The sequence below is a fragment of the Eleginops maclovinus genome, chromosome 13, assembly GCF_036324505.1.
Source record: "Eleginops maclovinus isolate JMC-PN-2008 ecotype Puerto Natales chromosome 13, JC_Emac_rtc_rv5, whole genome shotgun sequence".
NCBI classification, from domain to species: Eukaryota; Metazoa; Chordata; class Actinopteri; order Perciformes; family Eleginopidae; genus Eleginops; species Eleginops maclovinus.
The window spans coordinates 24448631-24468387 of record NC_086361.1 but is presented as its reverse complement, the minus strand read 5'-3'; the positions used below and the strand labels follow the sequence as shown (position 1 = coordinate 24468387).

General features: G+C 45.3%; 2 protein-coding genes across 3 annotated transcripts; one reads left to right on the top strand and one right to left on the bottom strand.

Moving 5' to 3' along the window:
• Positions 1 to 595: 595 nt before the first annotated feature.
• LOC134874627 (zinc finger protein 239-like) lies at positions 596 to 5077 on the bottom strand. Its single transcript, XM_063898696.1, has 3 exons — positions 5030 to 5077; positions 3849 to 3945; positions 596 to 2489 (listed from the first exon to the last, which is right to left on the bottom strand). The coding sequence occupies exons 1-3, from the start codon at positions 5075 to 5077 to the stop codon at positions 1597 to 1599; spliced, it is 1038 nt and encodes a 345-aa protein (XP_063754766.1). The 3' UTR covers positions 596 to 1596.
• Positions 5078 to 6552: 1475 nt separating this feature from the next.
• mindy1 (MINDY lysine 48 deubiquitinase 1) lies at positions 6553 to 19741 on the top strand. 2 transcript variants are annotated; one of them, XM_063899135.1, is made up of 12 exons: positions 6553 to 6693; positions 10679 to 11224; positions 11559 to 11765; positions 11999 to 12159; positions 12427 to 12484; positions 12581 to 12645; positions 12734 to 12892; positions 13154 to 13256; positions 14724 to 14866; positions 14983 to 15171; positions 15351 to 15533; positions 18059 to 19741. In XM_063899135.1, the coding sequence occupies exons 2-12, from the start codon at positions 10948 to 10950 to the stop codon at positions 18128 to 18130; spliced, it is 1617 nt and encodes a 538-aa protein (XP_063755205.1). In that variant the 5' UTR covers positions 6553 to 6693; positions 10679 to 10947; the 3' UTR covers positions 18131 to 19741. The 2 variants fall into 2 exon arrangements, with proteins under 2 accessions (XP_063755205.1, XP_063755204.1); XM_063899134.1 differs by having other exon boundaries at positions 14983 to 15180.
• The last annotated feature ends 16 nt before the right edge of the window (positions 19742 to 19757 follow it).

Genomic DNA, 19757 nt, shown 5'->3' with positions numbered 1-19757 from the left:
ATATGCTACCATTAGCATACCAACAGCTATATGCTACCATTAGCATACTAACAGCTATATGCTACCATTAGCATACTAACAGCTATATGCTACCATTAGCATACTAACAGCTATATGCTACCATTAGCATACTAACAGCTATATGCTACCATTAGCATACCAACAGCTATATGCTACCATTAGCATACTAACAGCTATATGCTACCATTAGCATACTAACAGCTATATGCTACCATTAGCATACTAACAGCTATATGCTACCATTAGCATACTAACAGCTATATGCTAACACCAGTTTTTTGGAGCACTGACACATCTTTCATTTATGGGACAAAGCTGCACTGAAGTTTTACTCTGAAGGGGCGGCGTGGGAACATCTACTTCCTGTTTGTGTTGTGAATCAGCAGAGGGCGACAGGAAACCAAACACAGATCCCAGACATTTAAAGGGGCGTATTAGTATCAGACTCCCAGAGAGACCCCCACCTCAGTCTGCAGGGCCGTGCTTCAGACCGCTGCAGGAGAGGAGGGTCCACCTGAGTCTCTCTGATCCCTCCCCCAAACAGCTGACCAATAAACCAAGTGCATTCTGATGGTTGCAGAAACAGGCTTTTATCAAACAGAGAGGAAGACAACCTGAACATCTTCAACATCTTTATCTTCATCATCATCATCATCATCATCATCATCATCATCTGTGTAAATCTGCAGAAATCAAACCGCTTTAACTTATTAAAGATTGAGTTTATTTCAACACATCGAGTCACCTTCATAAAACATCTTCATTTACATTTAATGCTGGTTTCATTTTTTGTTGTTTGTTTTGTTTGAATGTGTGTGTGTGTGTGTGTGTGTGTGTGTGTGTTAGTGATGCGCGGGTTAAGGATTTTTAACCCCCGCACCAACCCAACCCATCGTGACAGCCAATCCGCACCGCCCGACCCGCAAAATTACGCTCTGATTTTTTAACCCAACCCGACCCAACCCGCGAAAACGGGAGTAAAAAAAAAAAAAGATACCAGTGAGTTTACGTCGTGATTTGCCAAACGGTAGGCCTATTAACGAGGGGTTTTGCTCACCTTGTACTGCTGTTTGATTGTCCCAAACTTTTATATGATGCATTACTTTAGGCATTCACGGAATCTCAATCATGGAACGGCAAAATGTTCCAAACAACATAGTTTTATTCTTAACACACAGCAGTGCACGCACGCACACACAACAGGCGGTCGCATTATAAAGCCAGAGAACATCAACCATAATGTAGCATAAACAAAACTGTCAAATGATTGGCTATGGAACACTCGCATTTTCTCCGCAATTTGAAGACGAAAAGAAAAGAAACTCACACAATACCGTAACATGGTAGGCTACATATCTCATTTGCGAGCCTATAATATTAGGCCACCTTCCCACTATGATGTAGGGCTATTTTCTTACCCGACCCGCCCGCTACCCGCATTTTCCACGGAAAAAACAACCCGGCCCACGGGTTTTGGGCCAGCCCGCGCATCACTAGTGTGTGTGTATCAGTGTCAGTGTGAGTGTGTGTGAGTGAGTGAGTGTGTGTGTGTGTCAGTGTGTGTGTGTGAGTGTTTCACTGAGTGTGTGTGAGTGTGTGAGCGTTGAGTGCCGGCCTCCACCTGAAGTGGCTCTCACACTGTGTGCAGCGGTACGGCTTCTCCCCGGTGTGAATGCGCAGGTGCTCCTGCAGCTTGTCCTTCCTGCTGAAGCTCTTCCTGCAGACGCTGCAGCGGTGCAGCCGCTTGCCGCCGTGCGTCTGCATGTGTCTCTGCAGGTGATTGGCCGACACCAGCCGCAGGCCGCAGACCGTGCAAGTATGGCGTCTGTTCTCCCCTGTGTGCGTCTGCAGGTGCAAGCGCAGGCGGCCCGGCTCACTGAAGCTGCGCCTGCAGACGCTGCAGCTGAAGGGCCGCTCCCCACTGTGAATGCGCATGTGGCTGCGCAGGTGCTCCTTCCTCTGGTAGCACTTCCCGCACTCCACACACTGGTGGCGCCGCTCTCCGCTGTGCGTCAGCAAGTGGCGCTGCAGGTGGCCGTTGGTGGAGAAGCGGTGGCTGCAGGTGCTGCAGCAGAACGGCCGCTCGCCGCTGTGCGTCTTCTTGTGCTCCAGCAGCCCCCCCTGCTGCAGGAAGCTCTTCCCACACTCGCCGCAGCTGAACGGCCGCTCGCCGCCGTGCGTCTTCAGGTGCGCCGACAGCACGCTGTTACTCTGGAAGCCCTTTTGGCAGAGCGGGCAGCTGAAAGGCTTCTCCCCGCTGTGGGAGCGCTGGTGGATCCTCAGGCGGCTCGGCCGGTCGAAGCCCCTCCCACACTCGCTGCAGAGATGCTGCTTCTTCACCCTCAGCTCGCCGCCCGGGCTTCCTGCTGCCCCCCCGCCGTCCTCATCATCCTCCACTTTAACCTCCACCTCCTGGCAGAGCTGCTGCTCAGGAGCCCCACTCTCAGGGGATTGTGGGAAATCCTCCTCTGAATAGAGACAAGAGAAAATAATTGATCCAAAACACAGAAATGTGGACAACATCATTCACACGGTCCTGGTGTTATTGCACCATCATCAACAACAGCCCCGGTAACTCCAAACAACTTTTCTACAATAAGTCACCTTCTCAAACCCCTTCACCCTCCCACTCTGAGGCCACCAAGGAGAGGTGCAACATGCACATCACTTTTTTCAGATTTCAGGTTAATAACATCCGCTCACACCTCTCCACCACTGCTGTCCTGCCCCCCCCAACTGCCGACCCACCGTTTGAGATTGTCCAGCCCCTCCGCCCCTTCTCTGATGTCACACAGCAAGAGGTGGAGGACGTCATCAGAAAAATGAAGCCGTCCACCTGTGCCCTGGACCCTTTCCCTTCAGCCCTGCTGAAGACCAACATCTCTGCCGTCTCTCCTTTCATCACCAACATTATAAACCACTCCCTCCTGGCCGGCTATATCCCATCAGACCACTACTGAAAAAACCCACCCTGGATCCAGAAGTCCTCTCCAACTACAGGCTCATCTCCAATCTTCCATTCCTGTCAAAGGTTCTGGAAAAACAGCTGCAGCAGAACTTCAGGATCACCTCAAACACAATTATGTGTTAGAGAAGTTTCAGTCTGGTTTCCGCCCTGGCCATAGCACAGAAACAGCCTTGGTCAGGGTCACCAACGACCTCCTGATGGCAGCAGACACCGGTTCCCCATCTCTACTCACCCTCCTGGACCTAACAGCTGCTTTTGATACAGTTGACCACAACATCCTCCTCCACTGCCTGTAATACACCATTGGACTCTCAGAAAATGGACACAACTGGTTCACTTCATATCTGACCGGCAGAACTGAGCACGTTGCCCTGGGTAAGGCAAAATCACACCCACAACGTCACCTGCGGTGTCCCTCGGGGCTCGGTGCTGGGCCCCACCCTCTTCTCCATCTACCTGCTCCCCCTGGGCAATGTCATTAGCAGGCATGGGATATCATTCCGCTGTTATGCTGATGACACACAGCTATACCTCAGGACAACCCCCACTTCTTCTGCTCTCCTGCCAACATCCACACGACCACCTGCCTGGAGGAGAGAGAGGCGTGGATGAAGCTCAACTTCCTTCAGCTGAACAGTTCCAAAACGGAAGCCCTCCTAGTCAGCACACCACATCAGCGCCACTCTTCCACCATCACCAGTATCACTCTGTCTGCCCAAAACATCTCCCTTTCCACATCTGTCACCAACCTGGGTGTTAAAATGGACCCTCAACTCACCTTTGACACCCACATCAAACACCTCTGTAAGACGTCATTCTACCACCTCAGGAACATCGCCAAACTCTGTCCAAAACTCACCCTGGCAGATGCAGAGAAGCTCGTCCACGGCTTTGTCTCCAGGCTGGACTACTGTAATGCACTCCTCATCGGGATCTCTGGCAAGAGCATCCAGAGACTACAGCACATCTAGAACAGCGCTGCCAGGATCCTGATGAGGGTGCGCAAACATGATCACATCACCCCCATCCTGAAATCTCTTCACTGGTTCTAGGGCTGTGCAATTTAATCGATCCTGCGATATATATCGATATTTTGTTTCCCGAGAAAGTATCGATATTTCAGCCGCGAGTATCGATACATTAAGTCCCATTCAAATCCCCCGTGTTCCGCGTGGCACTCTGCTCGCTGCCCATTACGTCTGCCAGCCGCTAGTGTCGCTGTAGAGCATTTCTAGATACACAGATCTAGTGTGTCTTCTTCTCGCGGTGAGTGCGAAGCGGTTCAGGAGAATGGCGGCGGACATTAACCCAGCACCTCCGCGCTTAAAAGCAGATGTGTGGGAGCACTTCGGGTTTAAAAAGAAGAAGGAAAGTGACAATTTAGATAAAACTATTGCGGTTTGCAAGCTGTGTCACACAAACGTGAAATACTCTGGAAATACCACTAACCTACGAACCCACCTACAACGTCACCACCCGGACAAGGTAATGCTAACTGAGGAACTCAAGAAGCTGCGGCCACCTGCTGCACCTTTGAATTCTCCATTGTGATACTGCACTGTATGTACTTATGTTTCAAAGGCTTGTAAGCTACAGTTTGCACTGTTTCAATAAATGAAACAAATTTTCTCACCACATATTTTGATTCATTTTGTCCAGCATTTGCAAGCTGTAGACTCTCTGTCTAGTCAGAGCCATATATTGTGTAATTGATGCTTTCAGTTGAATTAATTCAATCCAAGTCAATGGAACACTCACCAAAGATGTCACCAAAATCACACTGTCCCTTTAAAATCTTTCAGAAAATGATGTAAGTGTATCGAATTATATCGAATCGTATCGAATCGTATCGTTGGCTGAATATCGTCATATATATCGTATTGTGAGCTGAATATCGTGTATCGTATCGTATCGTGAGATTAGTGTATCGCTACAGCCCTAACTGGTTCCCTGTCCCACTCAGAATTGAGTACAAGTGTCCCTCCTTACCCACCAATGCACTCATGGACATGCCCCCCTTTACCGCCCAGACCTGCTCACTGCAACCACAAACACCCTCCACGCCCGCAGATCTAAGCTCTGCACCATGGGTTATAGGGCCTTTTCCTCTGCTACCCCGAGGCTGTGGAACCTCCCTGACCACCTGAGGGCTCCACAGACTACAGATGTTTTTAAACGAAACCTAAAAACACATCTTTTAAAAAAAGCATTCTGCTAAATGTCTTTTACAGGTTCTCCCTTTAACTATTTATTGACCTTGATATTTTTTTTTCATTCATTTTAAATGGGTTTTCCCGCTCTGTAGCACTTTTGCTGAAATGTAAAGTCAATACAAATAAAATGTATTGTGATTTTTACAGAATGTTTCCGGTATTTTATTATTTTACTTCTCTATCACCTTTAAACACTTTCACTGATACAGATGTTCGTGATGTAATCAGTCTCACCTTCCTTCATGCTCTCAGCTGACAGTCCGTCCTGGTCTTTGTTATTGCTGCTTCTGTTTTTTCCCGCACGTTGTTCTCCGGTCAGAGACACACCGGGAGACACTCGGCCTGTCTGCCTAGTAACCGGGGCTGAAACATGCTTTAACACTGGGATAAACTGAGTGATCTGAGTCCCCAGCTAATAACCAACAACCGTTAAACATCCGGCGCGGGAAACCTTTTCCGGTGCACTCCTTCTTCTTCTTCTTTGGGTTTAATGGCGGATCGCAACCAACTTTAGGTGCATACCGCCACCTACTGTACAACAGTGTGTAGCATCACGTCATTTACCCTTTCTTAAATTCTACTCACCAGCCTTGTGTCATTTACAAAAGTAAAGAGAGCCTTCCTGGTCCGGTGCACTCCTTAAAAATAAAATACGATTTAGGTATCAAATCATGGGGATGAAAATGTTTTAAATGATCATTACTATTTATTTAAATAAAATAAAAAAACATTAAAATAATTCAGATGTTTATTCTGTGTTTAAGCATCTACATCGTTGAGTCACAAGACATTTATTTTCTGTCAAAAATAATAATAATTAAACATAAAAATAAAAATAACACTGCTCTCCCCCGTGTGCGTCTGCAGGCGCAGGCATCACCAATTAATTAATATAGTTTCATTTAAAGTGTATTATTATTATTATTATTATTATTATTATTGGTTATTATTATTATTATTATTGGTTATTATTATTATTGTTATTATTAATATTATTATTATTATTATTATTGGTTATTATTATTATTATTATTATTATTATTATTGGTTATTATTATTATTATTATTATTATTGGTTATTATTATTATTATTATTATTATTATTATTGGTTATTATTATTATTATTATTATTATTATTGGTTATTATTATTATCATTATTATTATTATTATTGGTTATTATTATTATTATTATTATTATTATTGGTTATTATTATTATTATTATTATTGGTTATTATTATTATTATTATTATTATTATTATTGGTTATTATTTGTGTACCGCGGTCATCGCTGTTCCCCTGCGCTCTGCTCCGCCCTCCCGTGCTGCAGGTGGCGGTAAGAGCGCCCCTCCTTTGAGCCCGGGTGTGACGAGGTGTTGTTGGTTCCTGGTGGGCGGGGCCTAATGTCTGTAAACAGATAGCATATTAGCATGTAGCTCAGCAGCAGCACCGACACAGCTAATTAACGGACTCCCGGTGCCGCTGCTCCCGGTAAGACCCTCCTGTTTCCACAGACGTGATGTTCTGATGTGTGTGTGTGTGTGGGTGTGTGTGTATGGGGGGTTATCTGTGAAGAGATTCTCTGTTTGAGGAACAACAGCTAACTTAAGCTAAGTTAGCTTAGGATGCTGCCGTCATGCTAACAGAAGCTGCTTAAAGCTGTCTGTTCTATCTGTTCTCTATCCGTTCTCTCTCTGTTCTCTATCTGTTCTCTATCTGTTCTCTCTCTGTTCTCTCTCTGTTCTCTCTCTGTTCTCTCTCTGTTCTCTCTCTGTTCTCTATCTGTTCTCTATCTGTTCTCTATCTGTTCTCTCTGTTCTCTCTCTGTTCTCTATCTGTTCTCTATCTGTTCTCTCTGTTCTCTCTCTGTTCTCTCTGTTCTCTCTCTGTTCTCTCTGTTCTCTCTCTGTTCTCTCTCTGTTCTCTCTCTGTTCTCTCTCTGTTCTCTCTCTGTTCTTTCTCTGTTCTCTATCTGTTCTCTCTGTTCTATATCTGTTCTATCTGTTCTCACTCTCTGTTCTCTCTGTTATCTCTCTGTTCTCTCTCTGTTCTCTCTGTTCTCTCTGTTCTATCTGTTCTCTCTCTGTTCTCTCTCTGTTCTCTCTCTGTTCTCTCTCTGTTCTCTATCTGTTCTCTATCTGTTCTCTATCTGTTCTCTCTCTGTTCTCTATCTGTTCTCTCTCTGTTCTCTCTGTTCTATCTGTTCTCTATCTGTTCTCTCTCTGTTCTCTCTCTGTTCTCTCTCTGTTCTATCTGTTCTCTCTGTTCTCTCTCTGTTCTCTCTGTTCTCTCTGTTCTCTATCTGTTCTCTCTCTGTTCTCTCTCTGTTCTCTCTCTGTTCTCTATCTGTTCTCTCTCTGTTCTCTATCTGTTCTCTCTCTGTTCTATCTGTTCTCTCTGTTCTCTCTGTTCTCTCTGTTCTCTCTGTTCTCTATCTGTTCTCTATCTGTTCTCTATCTGTTCTCTCTGTTCTCTCTGTTCTATCTGTTCTCTCTGTTCTCTCTCTGTTCTCTCTCTGTTCTCTCTCTGTTCTCTCTCTGTTCTCTATCTGTTCTCTCTCTGTTCTCTCTCTGTTCTCTATCTGTTCTCTATCTGTTCTCTCTGTTCTCTATCTGTTCTCTATCTGTTCTCTATCTGTTCTCTCTGTTCTCTATCTGTTCTCTATCTGTTCTCTCTCTGTTCTCTATCTGTTCTCTCTGTTCTCTCTCTGTTCTCTCTGTTCTCTCTGTTCTCTCTCTCTGTTTTCTCTCTGTTCTCTCTCTGTTCTCTCTCTGTTCTCTCTGTTCTCTCTCTGTTCTATCTGTTCTCTATCTGTTTTCTCTCTGTTCTCTATCTGTTTTCTCTCTGTTCTCTCTCTGTTCTCTCTCTGTTCTCTCTCTGTTCTTTCTCTGTTCTCTATCTGTTCTCTCTGTTCTATCTGTTCTATATCTGTTCTATATCTGTTCTCTATCTGTTTTCTCTCTGTTCTCTATCTGTTCTCTCTGTTTTCTCTCTGTTCTCTCTCTGTTCTATCTGTTCTCTCTCTGTTCTCTCTGTTCTCTCTGTTCTCTATCTGTTCTATCTGTTCTCTATCTGTTTTCTCTCTGTTCTCTCTGTTCTCTCTCTGTTCTATCTGTTCTCTATCTGTTTTCTCTCTGTTCTCTATCTGTTTTCTCTCTGTTCTCTCTCTGTTCTCTCTCTGTTCTCTCTCTGTTCTCTCTGTTCTCTGTTCTCTCTCTGTTCTCTCTGTTCTCTCTGTTCTCTCTGTTCTCTCTGTTCTCTCTCTGTTCTCTCTCTGTTCTCTCTCTGTTCTCTCTCTGTTCTCTCTCTGTCTCTCTCTGTTCTCTCTCTGTTCTCTCTGTTCCTCTCTGTTCTCTATCTGTTCTCTCTCTGTTCTCTCTGTTCTCTCTCTGTTCTCTCTCTGTTCTCTATTCTGTTCTCTCTGTCTTCTCTGTTCTCTCTCTGTTCTCTCTCTGTTCTCTCTCTGTTCTCTATCTGTTCTCTCTCTGTTCTCTCTCTGTTCTCTATCTGTTCTCTCTCTGTTCTCTCTCTGTTCTCTCTGTTCTCTATCTGTTCTCTCTCTGTTCTCTCTCTGTTCTCTCTCTGTTCTCTCTCTGTTCTCTCTGTTCTCTCTCTGTCTCTCTCTGTTCTCTTCTGTTCTCTCTCTGTTCTCTCTCTGTTCTCTCTCTGTTCTCTCTGTTCTCTCTCTGTTCTCTCTGTTCTCTCTCTGTTCTCTCTCTGTTCTCTCTCTGTTCTCTCTCTGTTCTCTCTGTTTCTCTCTGTTCTCTCTCTGTTCTCTCTCTGTTCTCTCTCTGTTCTCTCTCTGTTCTCTCTCTGTTCTCTCTCTGTTCTCTCTCTGTTCTCTCTCTGTTCTCTCTCTGTTCTCTCTGTTCTCTATCTGTTCTCTCTCTGTTCTCTCTCTGTTCTCTCTGTTCTCTCTGTTCTCTCTCTGTTCTCTATCTGTTCTCTATCTGTTCTCTATCTGTTCTCTCTGTTCTCTCTCTGTTCTCTCTCTGTTCTCTCTCTGTTCTCTCTCTGTTCTCTCTGTTCTCTCTCTGTTCTCTCTCTGTTCTCTCTGTTCTCTCTGTTTCTCTCTGTTCTCTCTCTGTTCTCTCTCTGTTCTCTCTCTGTTCTCTCTCTGTTCTCTCTGTTCTCTCTCTGTTCTCTCTCTGTTCTCTCTCTGTTCTCTCTCTGTTCTCTCTGTTCTCTATCTGTTCTCTCTCTGTTCTCTATCTGTTCTCTCTCTGTTCTCTATCTGTTCTCTCTGTTCTCTCTCTGTTCTCTCTGTTCTCTATCTGTTCTCTCTCTGTTCTCTCTCTGTTCTCTCTCTGTTCTATCTGTTCTCTCTCTGTTCTCTCTGTTCTCTCTGTTCTCTCTCTGTTCTCTCTGTTCTCTCTCTGTTCTCTCTCTGTTCTCTCTCTGTTCTCTCTCTGTTCTCTCTCTGTTCTCTCTCTGTTCTCTCTCTGTTCTCTCTCTGTTCTCTCTCTGTTCTCTCTGTTCTCTCTCTGTTCTCTCTCTGTTCTCTCTGTTCTCTCTCTGTTCTCTCTCTGTTCTCTCTGTTCTCTCTCTGTTCTCTCTGTTCTCTCTCTGTTCTCTCTCTGTTCTCTCTGTTCTCTCTCTGTTCTCTCTGTTCTCTCTCTGTTCTCTCTGTTCTCTCTGTTCTCTCTCTGTTCTCTCTCTGTTTCTCTCTGTTCTCTCTCTGTTCTCTCTCTGTTCTCTCTCTGTTCTCTCTCTGTTCTCTCTCTGTTCTCTCTCTGTTCTCTCTCTGTTCTCTCTCTGTTCTCTCTCTGTTCTCTCTCTGTTCTCTCTGTTCTCTCTGTTCTCTCTCTGTTCTCTCTCTGTTCTCTCTCTGTTCTCTCTCTGTTCTCTATCTGTTCTCTCTCTGTTCTCTCTCTGTTTCTCTCTGTTTCTCTCTGTTTTCTCTCTGTTCTCTCTCTGTTCTCTATCTGTTCTCTCTCTGTTCTCTCTCTGTTCTCTCTCTGTTCTCTATCTGTTCTCTCTCTGTTCTCTCTCTGTTCTCTCTGTTCTCTCTCTGTTCTCTCTCTGTTCTCTCTGTGTTCTCTCTGTGTTTTCTCTGTTCTCTCTCTGTTCTCTCTGTGTTTTCTCTTGTCTAGTGTTAATCAGGTCTGTTGGTTGTAATGATCTGAAGCTGAGTCAGCTGACCCCCTCAGCACTGACTCAGTGTCTGTAGTCTTGGCAGTTTGGTGCAGGTCTTTCTGAGGGACTTGTTGGAGGGGCAGTCAGTAATCTGTCTGTGGTAATCTGCTGTCAGAGGAGGGGGGGGGGGCTGAGCTCCTGTTTATAGTACGGAGTCTCTTCATAAGGTCTGAGTTGTGTCACAGAGTGTCCTGATGGAATGATATGAAGTGTGAGGACAAAGAGACAGGAGGGGGACTAGAAATGAATCCTTTTGGGTCTGGTTTCATCTCTCCGTGCAGAGAGGAAATGTCCCTCGTCTGACAGACATCAATGATCTTCTACTTCCTGTGTGTTTCAGGTCTGACAGGAAGTCTGCTGACAGGAGAGGATCCTTCGACCTGCTGCATACCACCACAGAAGAAGAAGTTAGTCTCAGTTTACATTGAGTCATGTTCAGAGTCAGATAGAAGTTTTGTCTCAGAGGGACGAGGTCATCCAGGGTTGCCTGGGGGCCATGTTGGCTCAGCCCCCGTCTGACACCGACTTCCTGAAGCTGCTCCTCAACACGTGAAGTTCATCCCCTGCACACGTGTTCTTAGTGCTTCAGCCGTCTGGCCTTGTGTCGTCATGGCGGGGTCGAGCGCGGCGGCGGATCTGCTGATGGAAGGGGGGGGGCCTCCTCACAAAGAGCTGAGCAAGAAGACCCTGGAGGAGGAGGGGGGGGATACTGCTCTACCTGTTACAGTCCTGCAGAAGAAGAAGGAGGAAGAAGAGGCCACGCCCACTCCGCCTGATTCGTCCTCGCTGTCGTCAGAAAACGGGACGATGACGGCCGTCACCACCGAAGAAGAATCTCTGTCCACGCTCCTCAGACACAGCAGTCCGGACGGGGGGCGAGAGACAGGTAAATGCTTCTGTGCTGCCCCCCAACCCCCCCATCTGCAGGGATTAGTGCAGGTCAATGGTCTGCAGAGGCTAAAGTCCCCTAGGTTCCCCCCCCCCCCCCCCACAGCTGAAACGCTTCTATTGGACTCCTTTGTTTACTTCTGGAACATTGTGACATCACTAAGTTATTAGAAACTCCTCTCTGGAGGAAGCAGGGATTTGAGCCTCTGCAGACCATTGACCTGCACTAACACCTGTAGAACCACAGGGGGGGTATAGGACCTCTTTGAGGAGAAGCCTCTCTACAGTTCAGATGTTGATGTTTATATTTATATTTCTAACCTCTGGTCCAGACGTGGAGCTGGAGGAGGGCTCTTCGATGCTGGGGGCCTCTGAGGAGCAGAGAGGCTCCATGGACTCAGCCTCCTTCTCCCTCCCCAGCCTGGAGCTCTCTGAAGGGGGTCTGGCTGCAGGAGGAGGGGCGGAGGGCTGCTCCGCCATGGCGGTGGGGGCCAGCAAGGCCCCCCCGCTGAAGGAGGGGGAGACGCTGGAGGCTGAGGGTGAGACAAAAACACAGTTTATTATTCCGTGTGTGTGTGTGTGTGTGTGTGTGTGTGTGTGTGTGTGTGTGTGTGTGTGTGTGTGTGTGTGTGTGTGTGTGTGTGTGTGTGTGTGTGTGTGTGTGTGTGTGTGTGTGTGTGTGTGTGTGTGTGTGGTGTGTGTGTGTGTGTGTGTGTGTGTGTGTGTGTGTGTGTTGTTCACTGTGTGAGTGCAGTTCTGCTCCCGTCCACAGGCGGCGCTGCAGCGGCTCCGGAGGCGGGAGCCTGCATGCCGGCGTACTACCTGGTGAAGTGGATCAGCTGGAAGGAGAAGAAGACGCCCATCATCACTCAGAGCGAGAACGGGCCGTGTCCGCTGCTCGCCATCATGAACACACTGTTCCTGCGCTGGAAGGTCAGACACAAACACAGCATCCACACAACGTCTAACAACGTCCACACAACGTCCACACAACGTCTAACAACGTCCACACAACGTCTAACAACGTCTAACAACGTCCACACAACGTCCACACAACGTCCACACAACGTCTAACAACGTCTAACAACGTCCACACAACGTCCACACAACGTCTAACAACGTCCACACAACGTCCACACAACGTCCACACAACGTCTAACAACAAGTATTTGCCGTACTTGATCCTCTGGTCTGTTTCAGGCGAAGCTCCCGGCGCAGACTGAGGTGGTCACTGCTGAGGACCTGATGGCTCACCTGGGTCAGAGAACACACACACACAGTTTAGACGTCTTATTGTTGTGTGTGTACTATGTTCTGTATATTTATATTTACTGTGTGTGTGTTTACTACGCAGGAGAGTGTGTGTTGTCTGTTACACCCAGAGAGAAGGCCGAGGGCATGGAGCTCAACTTCCAGCAGGTACACGATACTCTGAGCTCTGAAAATACATGTACACTTTTACGACCTCTGTAGAACTGTGTGTGTGCGTGTGCGTGTGCGTGTGTAGAACATGAGCGATGCAATGGCAGTCCTGCCAAAGCTCTCCACAGGTCTGGACGTTAACGTTCGTTTCACCGGAGTCACAGACTTCGAGTATACGCCTGAATGCATCGTGTTCGACCTGCTGAATATCCCGCTGTACCACGGCTGGCTGCTGGACCCCCAGGTAAACACACTCACTCACTCACTCACTCACTCACTCACTCACTCACTCACTCACTCACTCACTCACTCACTCACTCACTCACTCACTCACTCACTCACTCACTCACTCACTCACTCACACACTCACACACTCTCACACTCTCACAGTAACAGGGCTTTCTCTGGGCAGCTGGAGTCGATCAAAAGGCACATTTGGGACAGTGTTGTAAATCAGTCTGAAATTAAAGTGTGTGTGTGTGTGTGTGTGTGTTCGTTCGTTCAGAGTCCGGAGACGGTGGCGTCGGTGGGCAAATTGAGTTACAACCAGCTGGTGGAGAAAATCATCGACTACAAACACTCTGCAGACAGTAGCCGAGTCAGTGAAGGTAACACACACACACACACACACACACACACACACACACACACACACACACACACACACACACACGCAGATATGAACATTTTGCACAAATATATGTTTGTATCTGAGTGTGTGTGTATGGCAATGTGGCAGCCCGTTGCTCCTCCCCTCTCCTCTCCTGCGGAGGACTAAGAAGAAGAGGAGATGCAAGCCTTCCGTACCGGCGGTAGTAATGGGGAACGTGAGGTCACTGGCAAATAAGATGGAAGAGGGCGTCAGCAGCATTTTGAGTGTGGAGGGGACACATTTTAGCGGGGGTCGGGGGTCCTCCCCCCAGAAAATGTTGAAGGAAGTAGATGCAATTTGCTGCATGGTGGTGCATTTGACCATGTTTTTAGATTGAAAGTGATCTCCATCTTCCGTTGTTTTTCCTTGGAGCTGGCATGGTCTGCAATTACTGACTGCTATTATGTTCTGGTGTAATACACAGAGGACTGACACTGACAACTTTGTTGGCCCTTTATTCTCTATTTAATGAGAGCAAAAGATGAGGACTAAACAAACAGAGTGCGTTAGAAAAGAATGAGGTAACTTTGAGGCAACATATAGCCCAACATTAATGTCATGCAACCAAATATCATACAAGTTACGAGTAGGGCTGTCACCTTTTTTAAAAACAATCGATTCTTTTAGGCTTACATTTTCATTGCTCTATATGAGAATGAACGATGGTGTAATCCCGGACATGTTACCGTGAAGGAGCGTTTCTGTAGCCCGGACATTGAGCTGTGAGCTGTTGGATTGCATCCTCACTACCTGCTCCGAGAGTTTCACTGCGCCGCTGTTGTTGTTGTTGTTTACATTCCTCCATCAGCTGATGCAGAGGTGGCCGGTGACGTCATCCACTCCACTGTGGCCAAACTCCAAACTCCGAACCCAAATGCTTTCATCCCCATCACTGGGGACTGTAACCAGGCTAAACTGGACAAAACTCTACCTACACTCACTCAGTATGGGAAATGCCCCCCCCAGAGACAACAACACTCTGGACCTTTTATATGCCGATACCAAGAATGCATACTGTGCCACTGCCGATCAGGAAACTGATCAGGAAAGCTGACTCTGTAATCGGCATTAAACTGGACCCTTTAGAAGCTGTGGTGGAGAGGAGGACTCTGAACAGACTGCTGTCCATCATGGATAACCCCCCCCCCACACTTCCAAGGTTCTGGAGAACCTTCCTGCCCTCTGCAGTAACGCTGTACTATAATTCCCCTCTGGCTGCAGGACTCTCTGCTCCACAGCCTCTCAGTGAGCTGGACTCAACGTGCACTCTGCACTCTGTACTCTTATATTATATTTATATGCTAATTATTTATTTTGCTTCATATTGTATTTTGCTGCTGTAACAAAAGAAATTCCCAGTTTGGGATGAGTAAAGTAGTTCTGATTGTGTATTAATGTGTGTGTGCGTGTGTTTGTGTTTGAGGTCTTGTTGCAGAGCAGTTCCTGGAGTCCACAGCGACGCAGCTGTCATATCACGGTCTGTGTGAACTCAACGCCACGGCAACCGAGGGAGAGATCTCCGTGTTTTTCAGGAACAACCACTTCAGCACCATGATCAAACACAAGGTACACACACACACACACACACACACACACACACACACACACACACACACACACACACACACACACACAGACACACACACAGCTGTTTCCTGGTGTTAACAAGGGCCCCCTCTCAGGGCCACCTGTACCTGCTGGTGACGGACCAGGGCTTCCTGCAGGAGGAGGGTCTGGTGTGGGAGTCTCTTCACAATGTGGAAGGCGACGGGAACTTCTGCGACTCGGAGTTCCGGCTGTGTCTCCCCCCCCAGAGAGCGCCGGCCGCCCTGCAGCCCAGCAAGCAGGAGCAGCAGAGGCAGATCGACCAGGTGACACAGGTCAACATCATGATACACACATTCTGTGGAAGCATATTGGGTCCACATGTTGTTATTTACACTTTTGACACATTGATCATGATTTCAGGCAGTATTGACACAGTTTTTAGGCAATTTTGATCAAACCTTCCTGAACATTCTGAGTGAGTATTCCCTCATGTTGGTGGCAGGACTACCTGGTGGCAGTGTCCCTGCAGCAGCAGCAGGGCGGGGCCCCGGGGCCCCTCAGCGACCTGGAGCTGGCCCGACAGTTGCAGCAGGAAGAGTACCAGCAGCAGCAGCAGCAGCAGCAGCAGCAGCAGCAGCAGCAGCAGCAGCAGAACCAGCAGGGGGCGCCGCAGCCCACACAGCAGGTACTAACACTAATACTACAGAGGGAATATTCAAAAGTATAAATATCACTTTTTAAATAATCTGTGTGAAAATAATAGTTCCACATGTTTTTACGTTTTCAACAACTTTTTCAACTTTTTACCCATTTTTCGCAATTCTTTCCATAAAGTGTGTGTGTGTGTGTGTGTGTGTGTGTGTACCAGTTACGGGGAATGTTGTTGTTAGCATCTGGAGCTAGCTGTGCTAACAGAAATGAGGAGCTGTCTGCACACTCATTATTCACACTACCCTTTGGTTTTTCATTTTGTAACACCATACTCCCTAAATGTTTGCACAAATGCAAGAAAATGGGATTCAAATCGATGACGTGTTTCTGTTTGTGTCCCCCACTTCTCAAACCAAAGTTACACCCTTGGCAACTTGCATATGTCAGTGGATGAACGCCAAGCTGCTGTCTGTGCCTGTATAGAGTCCGACAGCGTACCCCTCAGCATGTTGCAATGCTTTTCCAGTTCACTCCAAGGGATACAAAACAAGAGATTTGCTCTCCTGAAATTCTGTATGGAGGTCTGCCTTGATGTCGAGTCATGACAGGTGGAGGCAACAGGGCTAAACTATTCTCAGACCTGGTTCTTTGTCTGGTTCCATAAGCTGATGTATGGACTACCTCTCTTGAATCTTCAGCTAATCTTGAGATTGACAGAAATCCAGAAAAAGTTTCAATGTGGTCACGAAGTTCTCCATACATCCTCTCATGAACAAAGGAATCTGTAGCTTCTCTTTGTGTTCGTTCAACACACTCGTAGACATTATTAAAACAATGTCTGATGACATTTTCATTGCTACTTACTCCCCAAATGAAAAACTGCACAAGAAAACAGGATGACTTTGAATAGCATGATTGCATAGTTCTGCTTTTAACATCAGGATAAGCTGAGCAAGTCATGCCCGTGTTTTTCCTGATTTGAGACTGACCTCCTTCTTAAGGAGGAACTTCCTGTTTCAGTAGGTAATGGATACCAAAACAGATGAGACAAAATACATGCGAGTGTCAAGTATACACATATGTAGAAGTGACAATGTATGTGAGAATATGATGTGTGTTATACACGTGAGAATAAAAAAATACATGTAAAAGTTAGAACGTATTTATGTGAGAGGAGACTACACCTACAGCGGGTAAAATAAGTATTCTTAACTAAGTAATAAGTAACACGTCAGCGTCTCTCTCAGTAAATACATCTCTAAAGCTGCTGTTGACATCAGATGCTCATCAGCTGTCGGTAACAACCCATGCAATCCACACATGCAAAGAAATCAAACCATAGATGTCCATAGATAAAGTGATGTGTATTAAAATGGAATGACACAGGGGAAAAGTACTGAACACATGAAGAAAGGGAGGTGCAAACAGGCATGGAAAGCCAAGACACCAGCTGAAATCTATCAGTGATTGGAGAGCAGTCCTGCCCCTCGTCAGTGCAAATGAATATTGTCTGCTCAGGTGAGTCCAAAATGGAACTCTTTGGATGCCATAACACACAGCATGTTTGGAGGTCAGATGGCACTGCACATCCCCCCAGAAACACCACACAGGGAAGTTTGGAGGGGGGAGCATCAGGGTGTGGGGCTGTTGTTCAGCAAACGGCACTGGCAAACTTCATATACTTGAAGGAAGGATGAATGGAGGAATGTACAGAGACATTCTTGGTAAAAATGTGCTGCCATCTACCAGGATGAGGAAGATGAAACGAGGGCGGACATTTCAGCAAGACAATGACCCCAAGCACACAGCCAAGGAAACTCTCAACTGGTTTCAGAGAAAGAAAATGAAGCTGCTAGAATGACCCAGCCAATCTTGAGTCCAACAGAACATCTATGGAAAGAACTACAGAGTTCATAGAAGAGGCCCACGGAACCTCCAAGACCTGAAGACCGTTTGGAAGAATTGGCCGAAATCACACCTGAGCGTGAGACTGGTTTCTCCATACAGGAGGCGTCTTGGAGCTGTCATTACCAACAGAGGCTTTTGTACCAAGGATTAAATACATGTCCGTAAGCGTGTTCAGTACTTTTCCCCAGTGTCATTCCATTTCAATACACATCACTTAATGTATGGACATCTATGGTTTGATTCTTTGCATGTGTGGATTGCATGGGTTGTTACCGACAGCTGATGAAGATCTGATGAAGAGCACCTTTAGAGATGTATTTCCTGAGAGAGACGCTGACGTGTTCAACACTTATTTTACCTGCTGTATAAATGTGGAGGTGTACATGTACAGTATGTGTGTAGGAGTGAAAATACATGTGTGGCCCCTCATACTTTTAACACATATTTTCTAGGAAATCTTAAAATATATATTTCACGATCTTCCCCTTATTTCTGAAAGATTATACACATCATTTCCACCCACATTTCACATATTTTAGGATCTTCTTAAAATGTTTGTCACTTTTTTTAATATAAAAAACATCCCGTTCGTTTTTCATATATTTTTCCCTCGTTTACTGTTTTGACGGTGATGATGTCACTGTGTTTCAGGCCAGAGGACAGGGGGCTCAGCAGGGCGGAGCCAGAAGAAGAGAGAAGGACTCAGACTGCACCCTCCTATAGAGACAGACACACACACACACACACACACACACACACACACACACACTCAGCTCGATGCCAAACCCCCAGTGCTTTGTTGTTCAGACGTGATTTCTCCGGGTTGTTGCTCTGTAAAGACGGGTGTCTGATGAAGGTTATTATAAAGAGTCATAACAGATTTATTTATGGTCAATAAAATCTTTAATAAAGATTAGAAAAATACCTTTAGGATATCAGGGTGGAGAGAAGTATTGAGAGGATGTAAAGAATAGAAAAGTCATAATTTCTTCTGGTATGAAACTGATCGAAGTGAAGCAGCAGAACTCAGAGGCTACCTTTAAAGTTCTAAGAATGAATTATTATTACTTAACCAATTAATTGTAATTAAGGAGTTTTTCTCAAATTTTTCATCCACTTCTCAAAGATCTGAATTATTTCTATTCTTCTTTCGAGTTCACACTTGTATTCCTGACATTTACCCCTGTAATTTTAGGAAAGTATGTATTTAGCATTTAACAGCTTTTCCCATCAAGTCGCGTCTAAACCAGCATTCATTATATTTAATGTGTTGGCCATAAATACGTCTGTTATTCGTGTCATTAGGGAGGGATTTGTGAACACAGGGAAGGAAAGCTGTGACGTATTTAATGCAAATGAAAGGATTTCACTACAAAACTAAAAACGCCTCGGTCTGCGGAATATGTGTCATAAGGTTAATTATATTTACTGCAGATTCAAATTAAACTGTACATTGATCAATCCAAACCTCCTTCAGGTTTTACCTTTTTTCCACTGCAGGTTTTGAAAGAGAAAATAACTTCAATAAAAGCCTACATTTTAAACGTATGACCTTATATATCATAACATCTGACTATTATTTCTATTTCTGAATCACAATCTGATCATTTCTATTTTACAAGTTAGTATATCATATTTATGATTAAATATCTAATAATTTTGACCTAATAAATCAAACACATAACTCATCTCTAAATAAGATAATTATGGAATGGACCACATTCTGTCCTAAAACTCAGAATATGACTTCATATGTCAATTTGATTTACTAACTAATCATTTCTCACATTCATGAAATGGTGTTCTGTAATTATCTCTGTATAATCATGTCTTTATGAAAAAACATTACATTATACCTGATGTAGAACCTGCTGTGGAACAAACGTGAGGAACCTGTTGGGATGAATTTCAAAATAAAACATGTTTAATATCTGCTGAAACTGATTTTCAAAATAAAACATGTTTAATATCTGCTGAAACTGATTTTCAAAATAAAACATGTTTAATATCTGCTGAAACTGATTTTCAAAATAAAACATGTTTAATATCTGCTGAAACTGATTTTCAAAATAAAACATGTTTAATATCTGCTGAAACTGATTTTCAAAATAAATCTTCCTGTTTTGAAGCCACGTGCTTAAACCAAGTAATAAATACGTTTCTGTCGCTGAGCAAACTTTTCCCATCATGCCTCTCTGCGTGTGTTCGGAGGCGCTGCCGGTACTTCTTGTTTGTTGTCCGGTGTTTTTAAACGTGTCTGACCGCCGCGCGCTGTTGCAGCTTTGTATTTAATTTGTCATGATGTCAAATTATCAGTAAAAACTAAAGAAATGATGTCTGCTGTTGCCTC

What these genes read in the sequence shown, in the direction of transcription:
- mindy1 (XM_063899134.1), top strand. Translation starts at nt 10,948, where the DNA reads ATGGCGGGGTCGAGCGCGGCGGCGGATCTGCTGATGGAAGGGGGGGGG. An exon ending in GCTGGCTGCTGGACCCCCAG is followed by an intron (nt 12,893 to 13,153) that starts GTAAACACACTC and finishes TCGTTCGTTCAG; the next exon opens with AGTCCGGAGACGGTGGCGTC. An exon ending in CGCCGCAGCCCACACAGCAG is followed by an intron (nt 15,534 to 18,058) that starts GTACTAACACTA and finishes ACTGTGTTTCAG; the next exon opens with GCCAGAGGACAGGGGGCTCA.
- LOC134874627 (XM_063898696.1), bottom strand. Translation starts at nt 5,077, where the DNA reads ATGGTGCAGAGCTTAGATCTGCGGGCGTGGAGGGTGTTTGTGGTTGCA. An exon ending in GGAGGGTGTTTGTGGTTGCA is followed by an intron (nt 3,946 to 5,029) that starts GTGAGCAGGTCT and finishes GATGTGCTGTAG; the next exon opens with TCTCTGGATGCTCTTGCCAG. An exon ending in GCTTCTCTGCATCTGCCAGG is followed by an intron (nt 2,490 to 3,848) that starts GTGAGTTTTGGA and finishes GTCTCTATTCAG; the next exon opens with AGGAGGATTTCCCACAATCC.